The 24,711-nt window shown below is 42.7% G+C and overlaps 1 protein-coding gene across 1 annotated transcript in view; it reads left to right on the forward strand.

Moving 5' to 3' along the window:
• Positions 1 to 24,711, forward strand: part of ARMC9 (armadillo repeat containing 9) — a 154,642-nt gene that overhangs the window by 81,853 nt on the left and 48,078 nt on the right. The window contains exons 18-19 of the mRNA XM_068968936.1: positions 3,441 to 3,531; positions 9,645 to 9,700. Of these exons, the coding sequence (XP_068825037.1) occupies positions 3,441 to 3,531; positions 9,645 to 9,700 (147 nt within the window). The remainder of the gene's footprint in view (positions 1 to 3,440; positions 3,532 to 9,644; positions 9,701 to 24,711) is intronic.

Here is a 24,711-nt window from a genome sequence, read left to right on the forward strand (position 1 = left end):
CGGAACAAAATAGAACACTGAAGAGAGCTGACCTGCTGAGCGTGAAAGGAGAGTTAGAAACTACTTGGACTGGATGGTGTTTGGTGCGTGTTGTAGGCCCTGACAGGGGCTTTATCTGTTTCATTCCCAAAAGGCCCCCAAAGCAGTTCCTGTGGTTGTGCCCATTTTGCTGTGATGAAACGAAGTTTAGAGGTTAAATCCCCTGCCCGGTGGCATAGCCAGTGAGCAGCTAGCTGGTCTGGGTGGTTTGGCTCCAGTGTTTGGGGACACACCCCCGAACCTTTACCTAACGAGGAATCTGCATGTGACCCATCCTTTTCTTTCCTTCAGTACTGCATACAAACACAGTCTTCCGTGTGACTGTCATGATGATGGTCTCTAATCTCGGCGAGCTGGCAGAAACACACATCCCTGGTTTCTCTGCTTTTTGCACACATTCATGTTCTTGTTTTCACATATTTGGCTGATATACAAATACCTGCTCTCTTACACTTTACGTCTGCCTTGGCATTTTTATTTGGCCTGGATTATCTGAAATGACATGTTGCTTTCATGATAAAATATTATTTTTATGATTTATTATTCCTATAATTTACATTTTAGCTTAGTCAAAAATTAAACATATGGTTTATGTACTTCACTTATTTTAATAAAATAAATTTCACTTCTTTTAAATATACATTTACTAATAAGTATAAAAATATATGGACTTCCCAGGTGGTGCTAGTGGTTCAGAACCCTCCTGCCAATGCAGACGTAAGAGACCGAGGTTTGATCCCTGGGTCGGGAAGATCCCCTGGAGGAGGGCATGGCAACCTGCTCCAGTGTTCTTGCCTGGAGAATCCCCTGGATAGAGGAGCCTGGCGGGCTGTGGTCCATAGGCAGAGAGTTGGACAGGACTGAAGCAACTTAGCATGCACCTACACACGTAAAAATATATATTTAAAAGAAGTGAAATTTCATATGGAGAAATTTTCTATTAAAAAATCTTCCCCCAATAATCTTCCTAATTACGAAGAAGGAATTTGTGATTTTTTTTAACCCCCAAGTAACAACTGAGCTAGAGACAGAAGAGATCAAGTGAGAATTAAAAGATCTTTCAATATATGAACAGTTAATCATTTGCAAGAGTAAATTCTAGCTGAAAAAAAAAAAAAATGGAAAGCCTGAATGAATCATTTGTCTCACTCCACTGGCAAAAAGGTAAGAGATTGACAGTGGTCAGCTGGTTGGTGGTGATCCTAACCTTTAGTGTTTTAGGGTTTATCCCTCTGCTTGCACTTGACCATGTTCTTCCTTCTCTGGCCCTTACTTTGGGACAGGATGGAGTATGGGGAAGAGGTCAGTTTAGGAGGCAGAGAGAGATAAAATGCAGCCCTCCTGACAGTAGACAAGCCCAGGTGTGTCTGACCGGTTCCCCAGGAGCCTGGACGCTGCTGACCACACCCTCTGTGAAACTCTCTTCCTTTGTTGACTGTCCAGTTCTTCCTCCCAGGCCACTCCTTCACCTTCTGTTCCGTGGACTGGTCTGTCTCTGCCCCCGCAAGTTAGATGTTATTCTCTATAGTAACCCTCTTCACCTGTGACCACCAGGAACCCTGCTTGTTCCCTTGCTTCACTTACCAGCTCTCTGTTCTGAGCCACAAAGCCCTACCAGGCACCGCAAGTGCAGTCTCAGTCATTTTATTAAGCATCTCCTATGTGTCAATCATTGGATTAGATGCTTTTCTTTTTTTAGGTATTGTAATTTATGAACAGTGAAATACACAGGCCTGACTGAGCAACTGAACTGAACTGACATATATAGTTCAGTGCATTTTAAAATTTATTTATTTATTTGGCTGCATTGGGCCATAGTTACAGCACTCAGGATCTTCATTGCTTCATGTGGAATCTTTCCTTGCAGCACACAGACTCTCTAGTTGCAGCTAGAGGGCTCAGTTGCTCTGAGGCATGTGGGATCTTAGTTCCCAACCAGGGGATGAACCCCCATCCCCTGCATTGCAAGGCAGATTCTTAACCACTGGACCACTGGGAAAGCCCCTCCCTTCAGTGCATTTACACAAACATACATTTACATAACCGACACCAACATACATCCTTTAAAAATCTCGTGTTGCCTTGAGTTGCCATCCTTACTTTATAGGTGAGGAAACAGGCTGGCAGGAGTTAAGTCATTTGATCAAGGTCCCACGGCTGTTTTATTGAGAAACTAGAATTACGATCCAGATTGAACCTTTCTAGGAGATAGTGCTCTGCTTTAGGTGATGGGAACTCACGGTGTTCAAAACTACACTTGGCCCTTCTTCTTTGATCCTGTTAGAGCTGTTGATTACAAACTGGCCTACCTGAAAAGGCAGCTTATGACTCATATAACTGAAAAGTACAGGCATAAGCTTCAGGCACATCTTGATCAGAGTTCACATGTCTCTTGATTCATGTCTCAACCAGCACCTCTGGACTGTTTCCTCAGCTTTGGGTTCAGTATTAGATACACTTACTCCTTGTGGGGCAAGAAGGCCTCATTAGCTCCAGCCATACATCCATGTTGCTTCGCAGGTAGCACTAACGGTAAAAGAACCTGCCTGCCAGTGCCAATGCAGGCGACCTAAGAGACTCAGGTTTGATCCCTGGGGTGGAAACATTACCCTGGAGAAGGAAATGGCAACCCATTCTAGTATTCTTGCCTGGAAAATTCCATGGACAGAGCCTGGTGGGCTGCAGTCCATGGAGTCGGGCTACATTCCACGGGGTAGCAAAGAGTCGGACATGACTGAGCGATTGAGCACACACACACACACACATTCACATCCCACGAGGGAAAAGGAAGGAGGGGAAATAGGTACTTATGGGTAACTCAGTATCTTACTCTATATTTCCTGAGAATTCTGTGAGTCAAAATAGAAAATTCTGATGTCAGTGCTTTGTCTTAGAGTAAATAATGCACAGTGTCATGACTTTATAATTATTTTGATAGAAAAGGAATGATGGCTGTTTAAAAAGAGGTTCTATTTGTTCATTTACTTCTCTGAACATATGGTTTCACTTTTCAAAGACCATTTTTGGCCCTAAAATCCAGATGACAGTGTATAAATATAGGGAAAACACAGGAAAGAAACCACCTCCCAAAACAGCATATTGCCAAAACTAAAAGGAGTGCTTACACGGTAAAATTGTACAGTGGCTCTTTAAAAAGTAAATGTGTTATAATTAGGTCAGCTAGTCAAGCAAAAATAAAATAATTTCATTGTGAATTGTAAAAACAACAAAAAAAATGAACTAAACAGAGGAATTTTTTTATTGTGCATATCCTTTCCTCCTTAAAAAAATAGGGGGGGGGGCGGATTTTTTTTTTTTTTTTGATTAGGTGGAACAATCCATCAAAAAGTAGTTTTCTCCCAAACTGAAATGTTCACTCTTCTTCTCTCCAATGCTTCCAGGGAATGGAAGACATCCTTCGCTGCTTCATCAAAGAGGGCAATGCTGAAATGATTCGCCAGATCGAGTTTATCATCAAGCAGCTCAATTCAGGTCCGTTTAATGCACGAATCTATTATCTATCTTTTGAGTCTTTCACATGTGCTAGGAAGACACACAGGCTTTCTTCAAGGGACTTGTCCTATTTTAGAATTCATCCCAGAGGCCTTAAGGAAGCTGGCGTGATCCAAGTGAACAAACAAAAGTTCAGCCAGGTGGTCAAGGCCACATTGTCCCAAGATCAACAATCTCTTGTCACAATTCAGAAGCAATTGCAGAAACTCTTCTCTAACTGGAAGTTCTCTTTATGTGTACCTCCCCCTCCTAATTACTGTATTTCCCTTGGCTTAGTAGGGTAGCTGTTCTCAGGTCAATGAACCATAATAAAATGGGGCCCAAGGGTCAAATAGTGAAAAAAAGAGGCCAGTCTTTCCAGAACCACTGTGGAAAGTGAACACATCCTCCCACGTGCATCCACTCCAGAAGAATCCATGTTGCCAGTCAACAACTCTGGACGATGTTTCTTCCTTTCTTTCATTACTGCGACCACCCAACCAAATCCCGTAAGCAAGAAAGGAAGCCTTGGATGGGACCAGGTGGTGGGGAATCTCTTAGCTCTTCCTGTGGCTTCCTGATGCCTTGATCCTGACTTGTACACATTGCCAGAGGCACCTGGTGCTGCTTACATCCTGGGCCAAGTTTGTCACTTACATCTTTTCTACACGCCCTCATCCCATCACTGAACATCCAAGTGTATAGATCCTGTTTCTTACTTGAGTGGAGGTAAGAAATGAATCACCTGTTCCCTGCTCCAGCCGCAGGGCCAAGTTTGACCAAGGCCAAGCAAAAGGGAGATGCCTAAAGTCCTTCCCCAGAGGACGCCACAGGTGGCTCTCCTGGGTTCACAGCCAAGGCTGAACCAGGCAGTCACCTGGAGAGATCTGAAAACCCCTAAGGCAGCAGCACCCCATGGCAATTAAATCAGAACCTCTGGGGGAGCCCCAGGAGAGAAATAGTGTTTAAAACTCCTAGGCGATTCCCATATGCAGCCAAGGTGGTGCCTCCCTCCCTTGGACGGACACAGAAGTGAGGAGGCGCAGGAGGAGGTTAGAGGGCTCCCCAGCAACAGGAGGTGGCTGGGAGAGCAGCTGGTGAGGTTAAACCTCTGCTGTCTTCAGGTGGGGGGACCCATTTCCATTCAAACCTCCTCCCCTTTGTATTTTATGGCAAGCTAGATTCATCCCAAGTTCAGGTGAGCAACGAACAGAACTATATTTTCTGTAGTTGCTGTATTCCTGATTTCCATTCTGCTAGGCAGGCATGTTGAAAAAATAATCATAAAATGATTTTTTATAAATAAAATAATACATATATTATAAAAATATAAATAATAAAAATAAATAATAAATAAAAAAGGGAGCCGAGGTTGCTCCCTAACATTCTCTGGGTCGGCTACAATTTGGGAAGGTGGGGGAATGCTGGAGAAGTTGTGGCCTGTCTGCTCTGCGGTCACTGACTGAGACCTCCCTCCCGGGCCAGCACAGTGTCTTGTCTCCCTGGCCAAGAAGCACCTCTTTTTCTAACACAAAGCTAGCCCTTGGACCAGCATGCTAATGAATGTGAGGAGGAGGGGTCAGTCTACTGTTTTGTAAGGGATGTGCTTTGGCAGGAAGTTATCGTGGATGGAGCTAAAGCCTTACAACCTTGTGTATTCCGGACAAACTTGGGATCTACCGCTCAGCTCTGGAAATTCCAGTTTAAATAGAGGGCCTACAGTAGTTCTTTTTCATCTCAAGCACAGAAGCTGTTCTGTATCCATCAGACAGTGGAAGGACCCCAGAGAGGATTACCCAGGAGTCTGCTGCTTTATACCCAAATTAGAAAAATAATTGAACATTTGGGTGGAGGATCAGAAACACGCACACAAATACCTTAGGATATGTGTCATAGGCATCAAGTCAGAATGAATCTATAAGCATTGTGCTGAAACCTAGAGGACGGAGAGCTAGAGAGTTTTCATCCGGTCCAGGCTTCATCCTCAAGGGGAAATTAATAGCAGGGCTTCCCTGGTGGCTCAGCGTAAAGAATCCACCTGCAATACAGGTGACGCAAGTTCGATCCCTGGTTTGGGAAGATCCCCTGGAGAAGAAAATGGCAACCCCCTCCAGTATTCTTGCCTGGAGAATCCCATGAACAGAGGAGCATAGCGGGCTGCAGCCCAGGGGGTTGCAAAGAGTCGGACATGACTTAGTCAATAAACAACAACAGTGAACCACGGGAGCCTTCAGGAGCTCAGCCTGCCATGACCACTAGCCTACCCTCTGTGGAAAATGGTGGGATTTACAAATAGATGTAGATTGAATCTCAACTCTCACTTACTGGGAAGGTGACCATAATGTGTCTTTTATGCTCCATGCCTCTGTTTGCTCTATGCTATAAAACAGGGATAAAAGTCAACAAACTCTACTGAAGATTAAGTCAAATTGCATGTGTGACACCATCTAGAATAATACTTAGCAATAATATTGATACTAGTCTACTTTCTTTCTCCTGAATTACTCTCAAATTATATGTTGGCTTTAATTTTTCTCATGCCACGACTAATGTGTTTTGCCAAAAATAGAGAGAGATATTTACAATTGCTTAGCATGATATCAAACTATGCTGAAATGGTACCAGGAACAGTTCTTGCCTTGAGAAGCCCATGAACAGTAGGAAAAGGCAAAATGATAGGATATGAAAGAGGAACTCCCCAGGTCGGGAGATGCCCAATATGCTACTGGAGATCAGTGGAGAAATAACTCCAGAAAGAATGAAGGGATGGAGCCAAAGCAAAAACAATACCCAGCTGCGGATGTGACTGGTGATAGAAGCAAGGTCTGATGCTGTAAAGAGCAATATTGCATAGAAACCTGGAATGTCAGGTCCATGAATCAAGGCAAATTGGAAGTGGTCAAACAGGAGATGGCAAAAGTGAACGTCGACATTATAGGAGTCAGCAAACTAAAATGGACTGGGATGGGTGAATTTAACTCAGATGACCATTATATCTATGACTGCGGGCAGGAATCCCCTAGAATAAATGGAGTAGCCATCATGGTCAACAGAAGAGTCCGAAATGCAGTACTTGGATGCAATCTCAAAAATGACAGGATGATCTCTGTTCGTTTCCAAGGCAAACCATTCAATATCACAGTCATCCAAGTCTATGCCCCAGCCAGTAACACTGAAGAAGCTGAAGTTGAATGGTTCTATGAAGACCTACAAGACATTTTAGAACTAATACCCAAAAAAAAGATGTCCTTTTCATCATAGGGGACTGGAATGCAAAAGTAAGAAGTCAAGAAACACCTGGAGTAACAGGCAAGTTTGGCCTTGGAATATGGAATGAAGCAGGGCAAAGGCTAATAGAGTTTTGCCAAGAGAGCGCACTGGTCATAGCAAACACCCTCTTCCAACAACACAAGAGAAGACTCTACACATGGACATCACTAGATGGTCAACACCGAAATCAGACTGATTATATTCTTTGCAGCCAAAGATAGAGAAGCTCTATATAGTCAACAAAAACAAGACCCAGAGCTGACTGTGGCTCAGATCATGAACTTCTTATTGCCAAATTCAGACTTAAACTGAAGAAAGTAGGGAAAACCACTAGACCATTCAGGTATGGCCATAATGAAATCCCTTATGATTATACAGTGGAAATGACAAATAGATTTAACTAGATCTGATAGAGTGCCTGATGAATTATAGACTGACGTTCCTGACATTGTACAGGAGACAGGGATCAAGACCATCCCCATGGAAAAGAAATGCAAAAAAGCAAAATGGCTGTCTGGGGAGGCCTTACAAATAGCTGTGAAAAGAAGAGAGGTGAAAAGCAAAGGAGAAAAGGAAAGATATAAGCATCTGAATGCAGAGTTCCAAAGAACAGCAAGAAGAGATAAGAAAGCCTTCCTCAGCAATCAATGCAAAGAAATAGAGGAAAACAACAGAATGGGAAAGACTAGAGATCTTGACATACCAAGGGAACATTTCAGGCAAAGATGAGCATGATAGGACAGGAATGGTATGGACCAACAGAAGCAGAAGATATTAAGAAAAGGTGGCAAGAATACACAGAAGAACTGTACAAAAAAGATCTTCAGGACCCAGGTAATCACGATGGTGTGATCACTCACCTAGAGCCAGACATCTGGGAATGTGAAGTCAAGTGGGCCTTGGACAGCATCACTATGAACACAGCTAGGGGAGGTGATGGAATTCCAGTTGAGCTATTTCAAATCCTGAAAGATGATGCTGTGAAAGTGCTGCACTCAATATGCCAGCGCATTTGGAAAACTCAGCAGTGGCCACAGGACTGGAAAAGGTCAGTTTTAATTCCAATCCCAAAGAAAGGCAATGCCAAAGAATGCTCCAACTACTGCACAATTGCACTCATCTCACATGCTAGTAAAGTAATGCTCAAAATTCTCCAAGCCAGGCTTCAGCAATATGTGAACCGTGAACTTCCAAATGTTCAAGCTGGTTTTAGAAAAGGCAGAGGAACCAGAGATCAAATTGCTAACATCCACTGGATCATGGAAAAAGCAAGAGAGTTCCAGAAAAACATCTATTTCTGCTTTATTGACTATGCCAAAGCCTTTGACTGTGGATCACAATAAACTGTGGAAAATTCTGAAAGAGATGGGAATACCAGACCACCTGACCTACCTCTTGAGAAACCTATATGCAGGTCAGGAAGCAATAGTTAGAACTGGACATGGAACAAGAGACTGGTTCCAAATAGGAAAAGGAGTACATCAAGGCTGTATATTGTCACCCTGCTTATTTAACTTCTATGCAGAGTACATCTTGAGAAACGCTGGGCTGGAAGAAGCACAAGCTGGAATCAAGATTGCTGGGAGAAATATCAATAACCTCAGATATGCAGATGACACCACCCTTATGGCAGAAAATGAAAAACTAAAGAGCCTCTTGATGCAACTGAAAGAGGAGAGTGAAAAAGTTGTCTTAAAGCTCAACATTCAGAAAACAAAGATCATGGCATCTGGTCCCATCATCTCATGGGAAATAGATGGGGAAACAGTGGAAACAGTGTAAGACTTTATTTTGGGGGGCTCCAAAATCACTGCAGATGGTGATTGCAGCCATGAAATTAAAAGACATTTACTCCTTGGAAGGAAAGTTATGACCAACCTAGATAGCAAATTCAAAAGCAGAGACATTACTTTGCCAACAAAGGTCTGTCTAGTCAAGGCTATGGTTTTTCCAGTAGTCATGTATGGATGTGAGAGTTGGACTGTCAAGAAAGCTGAGTGCCGAAGAATTGATGCTTTTGAACTGTGGTGTTAGAGAAGACTCTTGAGAGTCCCTTGGACTGCAAGGAGATCCAACCAGTCTATTCTAAAGGAGATCAGTCCTGGGTGTTCTTTGGAAGGAATGATGCTAAAGCTGAAACTCCAGGACTTTGGCCACCTCATGTGAAGAGTTGACTCATTGGAAAAGAGTCTGATGCTGGGAGGGATTGGGGGCAGGAGGAGAAGCGGAGGACAGAGGATAAAATGGCTGGATGGTATCACCAACTCAATGGACATGAGTTTGAGTGAACTCCGGGAGTTAGTGATGGACAGGGAGGCCTGGCGTGCTGCAATTCATGGGGTCACAAAGAGTCAGACACGACTGAGCGACTGAACTGAACTGAACTGAACTCTCAATAGGGGCTTCCCAGGTGGCTCAGTGGTAAAGAATCCACCTGCGATACAGGAGATTGGGGTTTGATCCCAGGATCGGGAAGATCCCCTGGAGTAGGAAATGCCTACCCACTCCAGTATTCTTGCCTGGGAAATCCCATGGACAGAGGAGTCTGGTGGGCTACAGTTCATGGGATCACAAAAGTGGCAGACATGACTGAGAGACTAAAACAACAGTAACTCTCAGAAGGGTATTTTCACATCCCTGGAGAAGGAAATGGCAACCCACTCCAATGTTCTTGCCTGGAGAATCCCAGGGATGGCGGAGCCTGATGGGCTGCCATCCATGGGGTCGCACAGAGTCGGACATGACTGAAGTGACTTAGCGGCAGCAGCAGTAGTTGAAGGATTTTGTTGACCCAGGCTCCCAAGTGTGGTTATAGTTATTCATTGACTTTTTTTCCTTTGTAGAAGAGCTACTGGATGGTGTTCTTGAATCTGATGATGATGAAGATGAAGATGATGAAGTAAGTTGGAGGCTCTTCACACCACATAGAAAGCTTGGGCCAACTCTTTTCTTAGCCTTGAAATGGAGATTTCAGTCCCTGCTATGTTACTTCTCATGACTCTGTGGATCAGCTGGAGCTCAGCGGGGTGGTCTCTCTTGGGGTGTCTGGTAGCCGTTCTCCATGTCCAAGCTGGCATCGTGTCCTCCACATTCCCTCTCCATGTGGCCTCTAATCCCTCAGTTGTCCAGCCTGGACTTCCATATTGGTTGGAGACTGGGCTCCAAGGGGAAAAAAGTGGAAGCTTCCAGCCCTCATGTGGGCTTAGCAGTCTCAGAACATCACTGCTGCTCCGGGCGCAGGACGACCAGCTCACACGGGGGGCAGAAGTTAGACCCCATCCACACGACGGGCAGGGTGGCAGGACGCAAGGGTGGCGTGTTTGGAGACTAGCCTTGGTGAGTTCGCTGCATTCAACATGGAGATGCCACGCTCTACGGCACTGGGGTTGGTGGGAGGTTGAAAGATGACAGGTCTTGAGCCAGGTTTTTCGCTCTGAAGGGGCAAGAGTCTGCCCTGTCTCCCTCAAGGGTGGGAACCTTGGCCCTGGAGGCTCCCAGGGAGAACTGGTTCAGAGCCGGCAGACAAACCACTTGGCCCAGTCATTTGCATTCCTTAGTTGTGGGTTTCCTCAGCGGTGAGGTCTGCTCACCTGTTTTTTAGAGCATGAAGGTTCAGGGGTCTGAGCGTGCCTTGTGAAGTGGTGTGAGTGAGAATGGTGACTCATGAGCTGTAGATGGATTTTCACATGACGAGCTTTTTCATTATTTTTCCTTCGGAACTAAAAACCCAGATGTGGTAATAAGTTCTCTGTGGAAATAAGTGATCTGCATTTCTTCTATTTTGTGGGGCACATTTATTCCTGAAGTGAATGCTGGAAGATGTATTACTATTTGGAGTTGTGGGCTGTCTGTTTAAAAGGTGTGTAGAGGCCAGGTTTTTGTTCATTGATGGCATTAGTTGGGGGAGAGAGTTCATTTAAGAGCCCTCAGCCTAAGAGGGCGGCTCCACCAAAGATGGGGACAGGCTTGTGAGAGAGTGTCCCACTGCAGCCAGCCTCCTGCCTGCCATTTTCCTAATGGGCTGTAGGTGGCGCCAGCGGGTGCTCCTGCTCCCTGCAGTTCTGGCGGCCGGGCCAGCACCTTCTCCAGGCCCCTTCCTTTCAAAGGTGCATCCAGACAAGGCAGGAGGCCAGCCTCAGGTCACACGGAGTTGATCGCAGTAAGATCTGGTTTAGAACAGGCATCAGCAGACCTTTTCTAGAAAGAGGAAACTTGTGAATATTTTAGCTTTGCAGGCCACACAGTCAGTTTCATTCACCCAGATGGACCATTGTAACACAAAGTAGCCATGGGCAGTAAAAAAATCATGAACGCGGTTGTGTTCCCATGAATCTTTTTCCAATGTGTCCTAAAGTTTGAATTTCATATGATTTTTGCATCATTGATATTTTTTTCAAATATTTTTAAATGTGAAAACCATTCTTAGTTTACTGGCCTTACAACAACAGACACCTTAGCCCACAGGCCACTGTTTGCCAACCCCAGAGAGAACTCAGCTCCTGGACTCACTGGGGCTTGTCAGCACTGTGACAAGACACCACCTGTGTGCCAGGCCCTTCAGCACCATTTTATATTTTGAGTTAACATCTTAATTATTTCATTCCAGTAACTTTTTGTCCACATAAAGCTTCCTTAAAGATCTGTTTTCTTCCCCCGTGTTATCTCTTTGGGGTCGTTTTGTTTTATTACCATTAACTCTTTTGTTTTTGTACTGCATGGGAAATTTCATTTGGTTCGACTATTCTGTTAATGGTGGAATTTCAACTTTTGGAATTTCCCCATGGAAGTTAGAGTAGGTGATAGCTAAGTTATAGTTTTAGTAGGCTATAACTATAATTAAAAAGTGGTATAGACTACAACTATAGAACTACAGTTATACTCTACTGTAAATTAAAGAATAAAGAGATCTTTTAGCTTTCTGGACTTTTTGCCATTCTGTGCAGATTTTTATTTTAGGAAGATAGTGTATGGGGACTTCCCTCATGGTCCAGTGGCCAAAACTCCACACTCCCAATGCAGGGGCGCCAGGTTTGATCCCTGGGCAGAGAACTAGATCCCACATGCCACAACTAAGACCGGGTGCAGCCACATAAATAAACTTTCTTTTTTTTAATAGAAAAAAAAGAAGATAGGGTGTGAAAATATTTGTTGTGATAACTAGAATTTTCAGAAGATCCTTGAAAGGGTTTAGTTGGAAAATTGTAAAGAAAGGACCTGTCTCCATTTGGGGCCAAAACTTGACTCTTTGTGATGAGCTCAAGTCAGCATATTCTGGGCTTTTCCTCCCCCTTGGTCCTGACTCTCGCCGTGGAGGATTAGCCAGGACAACCTGACAAGGAATGAGCATGTCTATATTTTACTCAGCTTCCTGCACGGCCAGATGTTATTTTTTTAACTGGGGTGTGTGGTTGGGAGAAAGTGAAGGGTGCTTAGACTAAAGAAAAATCTCCAAAAAGCATTTGTGCAAGTCACACTGTTGTTGCAATGTGGCTGTCACTTCCCAAGGTGATGACTTTGAAGGAGACGGCAAAATTATTTAAACCCCAAACACAGATAACGAAGACTGTTTTCAGTTAGCTGCCAGGGCCTCTAAAGGTGAAATGGCTCTAGGAGGGTCTGAAGGCCGGGGCGAATCATGGCTGCCTTGTCTGACACTGAGCTGAAATCTGTGCCCTTGTGACTTTGGCCACTAGTCTGCCCCGCTGGAGACTCTCAAGGATCCTCACGTGCATAATCTGTTTTTTTCTAATTTCTAAAAATATAATTACTTGCCCTGGTGTATTAGCACTTATTTAGTTATGTCTGAATATATATACATTTACATAAAAAGTATGTAACATAAAAAGTTTTTTAACTTGAGTAAAGTACAGACTGTCTAGGCTGTAACGTCAAGTGGAAAACGGAAATTGCAAAGTAACGTATGAGTCTGAGTCAACTTCAGAAAAGCAAACTTATAAACACACATCCTGATGAATTATATATCTGTGTATATACACATAGCAGAAAGGTGTGGAAGTTACACCCTCTTTGTTGACACTAGAAGCTTCCCGGGTGAGGGCCAGGGATGAGGAAGTGGATGAGAGAAGAAGAGAGGCCCAGATGAGCAGGCTCACCACGTGAGGTGAGGAGTGAAAAAGGCACCTGGAGTTAATGGACAGAGGTCAGTTGCTGAGCATTTGTGAAGACTTAATGGGGCAAAAGCCAAACTGAATAGTTGTGGAGCAAGTGGGACGTGAGAGAATGGAGCTAATAAGTAATAATACAGCTCTTTCCACTGAGTTGGCTGTGAGCAGGGGAAGAGAGTTGGATGGTGGTTGAACAGGGCATTTTTGTTGTGTTTTCATTTGGGAGATATCCAAGCATGTTAAAATGCCATTGGGAAGGATTCATTTGAGAGGAAAAGGTTGAACAAGAGAGCGAGAGGAGAGAGGATGGCATAGAAGGACAGGGGTTTCCATTATTTTCAAAATTGTCTACACTCTTCTTGGCCCATTTAAAGCTCCAGAGGAGAAAAACTTATCACTAGATAAGCTTGAGTAGTGCAGACAAGAGACTGGACAGATGACAACTACTGTTTAAGGATTCTGATGTATTTCACCTGGTGCTTAAAGAAATGTGTTATTATCTAATACAATTTATTTTATGTTAAACATATATGATATGTTCCCAAAGGGTGAATCTTTGTTGTTGTTTAGGTGCTAAGTCATGTTGGACTCTTTTTTGACTCCATGGACCATAGCCCGCCAGGCTCCTCTGTCCATGGGATTTCCCAGGCAAGAATACTGGAGTGGTTTGCCATTTCCTTCTCCAGGGGATCTTCCTGACGCAGGGGTTGAACCCGGGTCTCCTGCATTGGCAGGCAGGTTCTTTACCACTGAGCCACCAGGACAGCCCCATATGAACCATTAGGAGCCCTGATTCCAGTATTCTCGCTACAAAAGGCTCAGGTTTTCTTACAGTTTGAGGTGAGTTCCTTGTGTCTAGCTCTTCCTTGGCTTTGTAAGTGGAGATGAAAGGCCTTTCTGTGCTAATCCAGAAGATTGATTTTAAGGTAAATATTGTTCCCTCTTAACAAAATAGATTAAAAGGCCAGGTTAGATCACCCATGAACATTTACTTGCTGGTTGCCATGAAAGTGACGGTCATGTGCTCAGCAGTTTCTTTCTCAACAGGCATCTCAAGTCTTAAAGCTATTAACTTCTTTATCCCACCGATATTAACATTTTTAATTATTTATTTTAATCGGAGGATAATTACCTGCAATATTGTGATGGTTTTGCCATACATCATCATGAGTCAGCTGCAGGTGTGTGTGTGTTCCCCCCATGTTGACCTCCCCCCACCCCACCTCATCCCTCCCGGTTGTCCCAGAGCACTGGCTTTGGGTGCCCTGTTTCATGCATCGAACTTGCACTGGTCATTTATTTTGCATATGGTAATGTATGTGTTTCAATGCTGTTCTCTCAAATCATCCCACCCCTGCCTTCTCCCGCTGAGTTCAAAAGCCTGTTTTCTACATCTGTGTCTCCCTTGCTGCCCTGCATGTAGGATCATCGGTACTGTCTTTCTAAATTCCATATATATGTGTTAATATATATGCATTAATATACAGTGTTTGTCTTTCTCCTTAAGAATTACTTCACCTTGTATAACAGGCTCTAGGTTCATTTGCTTCACTAGAACTGACTCCAGTGGGTTCCTTTTCATAGCTGAGTAATACTCCACTGTGGCTATGAAAAGATGGTCAACATCACTCATTATCAGAGAAATGCAAATCAAAACCACAATGAGGTATCTCCTCACACTGGTCAGAATGGCCATCATCAAAAGTCTACAAACAATAAATGCTGGAGAGGATGTGGAGAAAAGGGAACCCTTTTACACTGTTGGTGGAAATGCACACTGGTACAGCCATTCTTGAGAACAGTATGGTGATTCCTTAAAAAACTGGGAATAGAACTACCTTATGAGCCAGCAATCCCACTGCTGGGCATTTATCCCAAGGAAACCAGAATTGAAAGAGACACATATACCACAAATATTAATATTTCAGGGCCTTAAAATAACATTATTCTAGGAAATCATGGGGAAAAGATCCAAAAGAAATTTAAAAGGGGATCTATGGTTTTAAATGCCTCCAAGAGTTTGAAATCTAGATGGTTGCTGTTCAGGTGCTCAGTCGTGTCTGACTCTTTGTGACCCCATGGACTACAGCACACCAGGCTTCCCTATCCTTCACTATCTCCCAGAGTTTGCTCAAACTCATGTCCATTGAGTCGATGATGCCATCCAACCATCTCATCCCCTGTCACCCCTTTTTCCTCCTGCCCTCAATCTTTCCCAGTACCAGGGTCTTTTCCAGTAAGTTGGCTCTTCACAGCAGGTAGACAAAGTATTGGAGCTTCAGCTTCAGCATCTAGTCCTTCCAATATTCAGGACTGATTTCCTGGTTGGATCTACCTGCTGTCCAAGGAACTCTGAAGAGTCTTCTCCAGCACCACAGGTCAAAAGCATCCGTTCTTCGGCACTTGCCCTTCTTTATAGTCCAACTCTCACATCCATACATGACTACTGGAAAAACCATAGCTTTGACTATACAGACCTTTGTGGGCAAAGTAATGTCTCTGCCTTTTAATATGCTGTCTAAGTCCCTGGGGGCTCAAACAGTAAAGAATCTGCCTGCAATACAGGAGTTGCAGGTTTGACCCCTGGGTAGGAAGATCCCCTCGAGTAAGGAGAATGGCTACCGATTCCAGTATTCTTGCCTGGAGAATTCCATGGACAGAGGAGCCAGGCAGGCCACAGTCCACAGGGTCCCCAAAAGTGGAAAACAACAGAGTGATGGCCGTACATACTGCCCTGAACATGCCCAGTCGAGTCTGATCTCAAAAGCTGAGCAGTCACGAGTGCCTGGTTAGTACTTGGATGGGAGATTAACATTTTCACTTTCACTAGGTTTGTCATAGCTTTTCTTCCAAGGAGCAAATGTTTTTTAATTTTGTTTCTCCAGTCACTATCCACAGTGATTTTGGAGCCCAAGAAAATAAAATCTCTTACTGTTTCCACTTTTCCCTCATCTGTTTGCCGTGAAGTGATGGGACCGGATGCCATGATCTTAGTTTTTTGAATGTGGAGTTTTAAGCCAGCTTTTTCACTCTGCTCTTTCACCCTCATCAAGAGGCTCTTGAGTTCCTCTTCACTTTCTGTTTTTAGAGTGGTATCATCTAAATGGTATCATCAACATGTCTGAGGTGGTTAATATTTCTCCCAGCAATCTTGATTCCAGCTTATGAGTCATCCAGCCATGCATTTTGCATGACGTACTCTGCATAGAAGTTAAATAAGCAGGATGACAATATACAGCCTTGACATACTCCTTTCGCAATTTTGAACCAGTTCATTGTTCCATATCCAGTACTGACTATTGCTTCTTGACCTGTATACAGGTTTCTCAGGAGGCAGGTCAAGTGGGTCTGGTGTTCCCATCTCTTTAAGAATCTTCCACAGTTTGTTGTGATCCACACAGTCAAAGGCTTTAGCATAGTGAATGAAGCAGATGTAGATGTTTTGCTGGAACTCTCTTGCTTTTTCGATGATCCAACGGATGTTGACAATTTGATCTCTGGTTCTTCTGCCTTCTCTAAATCCAGCTTGAACATCTGGAAGTTCTTGGTTCATGTATTGTTGAAGCCTGGCTTGAAGGATTTTGAGCATGAGCTTGCTAACATGTGAGATGAGCACAATTGTGTGGTAGTTTGAACATTCTTTGGCATTGCCTTTCTTTGTGATTGGGATGAACACCTTTTCCAGTCCTGTGGCCACTGCTGAGTTTCCCAAATTTGCTGGCATATTGAGTGCAGCACTTTCACAGCATCATCTTTTAGGATTTGAAATAGCTCAGCTGGAATTTTGTCACCTCTTCTAGCTTTGTTTGTAGCAATGCTTCCTAAGGCCCACTTGACATCACACTCCAGGATGTCTGGCTCTAGGTCAGTGACCACATCATGGTTATCCAAATCATTAAAACCTTTGTTGTATAGTTCTTCTGTGTATTCTAAAATCTAGATAGGTGAGATAATAATGACCCTGGTAATAGCTTGTGTATCCTCACCAGTGGCCCAGGTACCTGTCTTGGCACTATTCACTCATTTACTCCTCACAACAACCCCATTATAAGTACTGTTACTTTTCCATTTCACATTTGAGGAAACAGAGAAAATATGTCACTTGCCCTGTTCACACAGCTAATGAGTTAAGTGATAGAGCCAGGAATCAACCCAGGTGGTTTGACTTGACAGTCCATGCTGTTAACCGCTACAAGATTTTGTCTCCTGTGAGAGAGAGAGATATATATATATACACACACATATATATTTATATATATAAACAGTTAGCAAGTAATAGAAAATAAATAAACACTCATAGGTTCATGAATGTGGTAGAACCAGGAAGTGTTACAGAAATTCTAAGTACTCAGAGAAAAGTGGAAAGTGGCTGTTTTGACAGGGCTTTGCCTCGCCGAGGGTGAAGGGCAGGTGGAATGGGTTGCTGAAGAGAAGGATGTGGTCAGGAAAATAGGAAAGCCATCTTCCAGGGGAGACAGCGTGAGCTCTGTCCTTGCCTCTCCCCAGCCCACGTCGACACCCCCACGAAACCCATATTCACCACCTAGTGTGTGTATATGCTTCCCTACTTTGCTTATAAGGTACACACAGAAAGTGCACACAGACAGGTACACGTGTTCATGTGTGTTTTTGAGATAACACAGAAATACAAACACGCACATCCTCAGGGTCGCCTTTTCCCCTTGTTGATATCTTTTGGAAATCCCTCTAAGCCAGCCAGCACCACAACTGATGCTTTTTAATGCTGTGAACTCGTGCAGTCTTCCCAATACTTGCTACTTCAAACAATACCTCAGTTAACATCTTTGTAAATATATCCTTTTTTATTTACATGAGTTTTTTTGCTGGGTTGAAGTATATGTGTGTTTTAATTGCAATACATTTTTCTAAATTGCTTTTTAGAAAGAAAGAAAGTGAAGTCACTCAGTCGTGTCCGACTGTTTGCAACCCCATGGACAGTAGCATGCCAGGCTTCTCCATCCATGGGATTTTCCAGGCAAGAATACTGGAGTGGGTTGCCATTTCCTTCTCCAGGGGATCTTCCCAACCCAGGGATCAAACCTGGGTCTCCTGCACTGCAGACTCTTTACTGTCTGAGCTGCCAGGGAAGCTTTTTAGAAAGGCTGTAACAATTCAGATTTCGCTAGCAGAGCAGGAGAGGAGGCTTTCCTTCCATCTCCCTCCAGTGGTAGGTGTCATGACTCTCTTCTTTGTATTTTTGCTAATTTAATGGTGGCTTCCCCAGTGGCTTAGATGGTAAAGAATCTGCCTGCAATGCAGGAGACCCAGGTTCAATCCCTGGGTTGGGAAAATTCCCCTGGAGAAGGGAATGGCTACTCACTCCAGTATTCTTGCCCGGAGAACTCCATGAACAGAGGAGCCTGGCAGACTACAGTCCACAGGCTCCCAAAAAGCTGGAAACTGAGGGACTAACACTTAAAGGATAATGGTGGTAAGGTGCTGCTGCTGCTGCTGCTGCTGCGTCGCTTCAGTCGTGTCCAACTCTGTGAGACCCCATAGACGGCAGCCCACCAGGCTCCCCTGTCCCTGGGATTCTCCAGGCAAGAACACTGGAGTGGGTTGCCATTGCCTTCTCCAATGCATGAAAGTGAAAGGTGAAAAGTGAATGTGAAGTCGCTCAGTTGTGTCCGACTTATCGACCCCATGGACTGCAGCCTACCAGGTCCTCCATCCATGGGATTTTCCAGGCAAGAGTACTGGAGTGGATTGCCGTTGCCTTCTCCAGTAAGGTGCTAGCTATTGCATTATTTTAATTTTGCATCCCCATGAGTAGTGAGTTTGAGTGTCTTTATGTTTATCAGAGTGGATATTTGGATTTGCTATGCTGTATTTTTCCATTTCTGTCCTTTCTCTATTTTTAAAATTGCATTTGTCTTTCCAGGTCAGACCATATGGATTCTCTGTATATTATAGATATTGATCCTTCTTCACCTTAGTTGCAAATATTTAAAAATGTATCTTTTACCTTTTGACATATTTTTATAACTTCTTTTGTCATAAATCTTAAAAAAACCCTTTTAATGATTGAGTTTACTATTGTTAGTTGTGCTGGGCCTTCATTGCTACGTGCAGGCTTTCCCTGGTTGCAGTGTTTTGTGGCCGAGGCTTCTCTTGTTGCGGGGCACAGGCCCTCGGTGCGAGGGCTTCAGTGCTTGTGGTTCATGGGCTTAGTTGCTCCATGGCTTGTGGAATCTTCCCCAGCCAGGTTTCAAACCTGTGTCCCCTGCATTGGCAGGTGGATTCTTATCCACTGTACCACCAGGGAAGCCCCCCCTTCCCCAAATTTTTTAAGCTAAATATCTTAGCTTTTTATATGATACCCTCTGGGTTTTCTATCCTGATTAAGATTTCCATTAACCCTAAATTTTATATGTAGTTTCCTAGATTTTCTTCTAATAATTTATTTTTTCTTTCTTTTCTGTTTTTTTTTTTTTTTTCTTTTGGCTATGCTTATGCAGCTTATGGGATCTTAGTTCCCTCAGCAGAGATTGAACCCACAACCCCTGCATTGGCACAGAGTCCTAACCCCTGGATTACCAGATAGTTCCCTTTTCATTTAAAATTTAATTATTAATTATTTTATACATATAAGAGAAAAATACATGTTTATGTAGGTTTGAAGTAACTATTCTCAAAGTTTCGCTCTTAGGACATTTTTATATTCTTGAAACCATTGAATATTGCAAAAAACTTTTATGTGTATTTTGCCTGTGGATGTTTGCTAAATTAGAACTTAAAACTGATAAGATGTACTAATTTTAAAATGACAATAATAAACCCATTACATGTCAATGTAGCAAAGAATTATTATCAAAAGCAAATAACTGTTAAGAAGGGTAGCAGTGTATTTTGGAAATTCTGTGGCTGTTCAGTAATTAAGACTCCGTGCCTCCAATGTAGAGGGTGCTGGTTGGATCCCTAGTTGGGGAACTAAGGTCCCACATGATACATGGCACAGCCAGGAGGTAACAGTTTAAAAAACAAAATAAAACTCTGCTGAAACCTGAATCTATCACAGCATTGTTAATTGGCTATACTACAATTTGAAGTAAAAAGTTTAAAAAAAAAAAAAAGAAGAGTAGCATTGTATTTTATTTTTACGAATCTCTTTAATGTCTGGATAAGAGAATAATTAGGTTCTCAAATCCACCTCTGGGGCAATATGTTGTTTTGATCAAAGGATATGAAGAAAATCCAGCCTCATACATTTATGTAGTTGAAAGGGTTGGTATAGAAATACTTTTCTTTGATACTACTTTAGAACTAGACAAGTGATCATTTATTAAAGGTGAGTTGCAATGTGGAATCGAGAACCATATCAAGTCATCTTTTTTGATTCTGTTAATTAAAATCTGTTCATCTTTTTTGCATTTTATCTTACTTTATGGCTGTTCGTTGCTAGTTTATAGAAACACAACTGATTTTAGTATTTCGACCCTGTGCCCTGCATGCTCACTGCACTCATTCATTAGCTCTAAAAGGTTTTGGTTTTTGTTTTGCTTTCTGATAAATTCCTTAGGCTCTTCTGTTTACAACACCATGTCATCTGTGAATAGAGAGAATCTCACATCTTCTCTCTAGTCTAAATGTCTTTTATATCTTTTTCTTGCCTAATTGCCCTCTCTAAAATTTCTAGTACAGTGTTGAATAGAAGTGGTGAGAGTGGACCCTTTGCCTTTTTCTCATCTTAGGGGGAATGTTTTCTGTCTTTCACTGTTCAGTATGAGTCTAGCTATGGGTTCTTCATAGATACTCATCATCAGGTTGATAAAGCTCCCCCCTTTTCCAACTTAAGTGTTGAATTTTGTCAAATGCCTTTTCTACATCAGTTAAGATGACCATGTGAGGGAGTTTTCTTGCATTATGTTGACTGGTATATGACATTGACTGGTTTACTTCTGAAATAAATCCTGCTTCTTCAGGATTTATAACACCTTTCATATGTGCTGGATTTGATTTGCTGGTATTTTGTTGAGGAATTATGTATCTATATTCATAACAGATTTTAGTCTATAGTTTGACTTCTCTTGTGCTATCCTTGTGTAGTTTTGATATCAGGGTAATACTGGCCTCACATATGAGTTGGAAAGTGCTCCCTCCTCCTCTGTTTTTAGAAGAGTTTGTGCAGAGTTTATGTTACTGCTTGGTAGAATTTACCAATGCTGCATTCTGAACCTGGGCTTTTCTCTGTGGGAAGTTTTTATTATTACTAATTTGATCTTTTTTACTTAGTACATGTCTATTCATATTTTTATTTATTCTTGAGCCAGTTTCTGTAATTTGTGTCCTTCTAGGGATTTTTCCATTTCATCTAAGACATCAATTTGTTGGTGTATGCTTGTTCACAGTGTTTCCTAATGGTCCTTCTAATTTCGGTAAGGTCAGTCAGTAGCATTCCACCTCTCATTCCTGACTTTACTAATCTGAGTCTGATCTCTTTTTCCTGGTCAGTGCTATGGACTGAATTGTGTCTCCTCAAATTCATTTGTTGAAGCCCAAACCCTCAGTGTGGCCCTATTTGACAATAGGGCCTGAAAGGAGGTAATTAAGGTCAAGTGAAATCATAGGGGTGGGACCCTGATCTGGTAGAATTAGTGTCCTGATAAAGAAGTACTTCAGAGCACTTTCTCTGTCTCTCTCTCACCACCATGTGAGGACACAGAGAGAAAGCAGCTGTCTGCAAGCCGAGAGGAGGGCCTTCATCAGAAGTGAACCGGCCTGCACCTTCATCTTGGACTTCTTAGCCTCCAGAACTATGAGAAATGAATTTCTGTTGGTTAAGCCACTCAGCCTGTGGTAACTTATGATGGTGGCCCAAGCTGACTGTACAGTCAGTCTAGCTAAAGGTTTGTCAGTTTTGTTGATCTCTACAAGAAACAACTTTTGTTTCTTCTCTCTTGTTTTTCTATTCTCTATCTCTGCTCTAATCTTCCTTACGTCTTCCCTTCTGCTCTTCATTTTCTGGTTTCTTAAAGTAAAAAGTTAGCTTGTTCGTTTGAGATTTTTCTTCTTTTTTAATCTAGGCGTTAAATACATCTAATATATAGAGCTATAAATTTGCCTCTGAGTACTGTTTTGCTGCATCTCATAAATTTTGGAAGGTTGTGTTTTCATTTTCATTCATCTCAAAATATTTTTTACTTTTTCTTGTGATTTCTTCACCCACTGTACTCAAGAATGTGTTTTCAGCAGAGCCTGTGAGGACAATGCTGTTGGCCCCATGTGAACTCTTGGGTTAAAAAAGGATAAGTTCCATCAGGAGGGTTTCCAGGCAATTGCCAGACAGGTCAAATAATGACAGTCCTCTGAGAGCGAGGTTTTGGGGAGCTCAGAACCTGTCTGCTTGCTCCAGTGACTGCATGGATGTTGGTTTTCGCCTTGATTGAAGAGCTGGTGGTTTTCAGAGAGGTGGAGTGGGAATGAGAGGAAGAGGTCAAGTTTAAATGCCACAACATTTGCTGCTTATTATTTATTTATTTATTTGGCTGGGGCTGTGTCAGCTCTTAGTTGCAACACATAGCAGCTTCGTTAGATCGTGCAGAATCTTTCCTTGCAAAGCATGGATGCTCTGGTTGTGGCACATGGGCTTAGTTGCTGCACAGCATGTGGGATCTTAGTTCCCCGACTGGGGACCAACTAAACCCAAGTCTCCTGCCTTGCAAGGTGGATTATTAACCACTGGACCACTAGGGAAGTCCCCGTTTGCTGTTCTTATTAAGAGTCAGGTTTTTTTTTTTTTCTTGAATAAACACTCACAAGCCTTTGATTTTCAGAGTTCTGAAGAAATTGATTTTGACAGTTTTTGCCAGTGTTCTTGCTTTTTTGAAGAGTGGATTTTCCGAAGTTCTTACTTTACAAAAACTTTATAAGTGCCTCTTGCACTTTCAGTTGTTCTTTTACCGATGCCTGGTTTTGTATTTTCATGAATTGATAATTGGGGAAATAATGGTTTTGCATTTTGCAGTTCTTCTGATCATTGCTGTATTTTATTATAAAACATCTCTCCAAATTGTATTAGTTAATATCACCACTGATGTCATCAGAAAATCTTTAGGCTTGGGGAAGCTAACAAGCTTACTGTAGCAGGTATAAGTTTTTTTTTAATTCCTGTTTTCTCTTGAGAGTTCATTTTTTACAACAGAATGGGAAAGACTAGGGATCTCTTCAAGAAAGTTAGAGATACCAAGGGAACATTTCATGCAAAGATGAGCTCGATAAAGGACAGAAATGGTATGGACCTAACAGAAGCAGAAGATATTAAGAAGAGATGGCAAGAATACAGAGAAGAACTGCACAAAAAAGATCTTCATGACCCAGATAATCATGATGATGTGATCACTAACCTAGAGCCACATATTTTGGAATGTGAAGTCAAATGGGCCTTAGAAAGCATCACTATGAACAAAGCTAGTGGAGGTGATGAAATTCCAGTTGAGCTGTTTCAAATCCTGAAAGACAATGCTGTGAAAGTGCCGCACTCAATATGCCAGCACATTTGGAAAACTCAGCAGTGGCCACGGGACTTGAAAACGTCAGTTTTCATTCCAGTTCCAAAGAAAGGCAATGCCAAAGAATGCTCAAACTACCGCACAATTGCACTCATCTCACATGCTAGTAAAGTAATGCTCAAAATTCTCCAAACCAGGCTTCAGCAATACGTGAACCGTGAACTCCCTGATGTCCAAGCTGGTTTTAGAAAAGGCAGAGGAACCAGAGATCAAATTGCCAACATCCGCTGGATCATGGAAAAAGCAAGAGAGTTCCAGAAAAACATCTATTTCTGCTTTATTGACTATGCCAAAGCCTTTGACTGTGTGGATCACAATAAACTGTGAAAAATTCTGAAAGAGATGGGAATACCAGACGACCTGACCTGCCTCTTGAGAAATCTGTATGCAGGTCAGGCAGCAACAGTTAGAACTGGACATGGAACAACAGACTGGTTCCAAATAGGAAAAGGAGTACGTCAGGGCTGTATATTGTCACCCTGCTTATTTAACTTCTATGCAGAGTACATCTTGAGAAACGCTGGAATGGAAGAAGCACAAGCTGGAATCAAGATTGCCGGGAGAAATATCAATAACCTCAGATATGCAGATGACACCACCCTTATGGCAGAAAGTGAAGAGGAACTAAAAAGCCTCTTGATGAAAGTGAAAGAGGAGAGTGAAAAAGTTGGCTTAAAGCTTAACATTCAGAAAACAAAGATCATGGCATCCGGTCCCACCACTTCATGAGAAATAGATGGGGAAACAGTGGAAACAGTGTCAGACTTTATTTTTGGGGGCTCCAAAATCACTGCAGATGGTGATTGCAGCCATGAAATTAAAAGACGCTTACTCCTTGGAAGAAAAGTTATGACCAACCTAGATAGTATATTCAAAAGCAGAGACATTACTTTGCCGACTAAGGTCCATCTAGTCAAGGCTATGTTTTTTCCTGTGTTCATATATGGATGTGAGAGTTGGACTGTGAAGAAGGCTGAGCACCGAAGAATTTCTGGTTGCCTGATGTCCTCTGCCAGCCTACAGAAGTTGTTTTGTGGAGTTTGCTCAGCGTTGAAATGTTCTTTTGAGGGATTTGTGAGGGAGAAAGTGGTCTTCCCGTCCTATTCCTCCGCCATCTTTGATTCTCCAGCACCGAAGAATTGATGCTTTTGAACTGTGGTGTTGGAGAAGACTCTTGGGAGTCCCTTGGACTGCAAGGAGATCCAACCAGTCCATTCTGAAGGAGATCAACCCTGGGATTTCTTTGGAAGGAATGA

Source organism: Capricornis sumatraensis, chromosome 3 (assembly GCF_032405125.1).
Source record: "Capricornis sumatraensis isolate serow.1 chromosome 3, serow.2, whole genome shotgun sequence".
Classification (NCBI taxonomy): domain Eukaryota; kingdom Metazoa; phylum Chordata; class Mammalia; order Artiodactyla; family Bovidae; genus Capricornis; species Capricornis sumatraensis.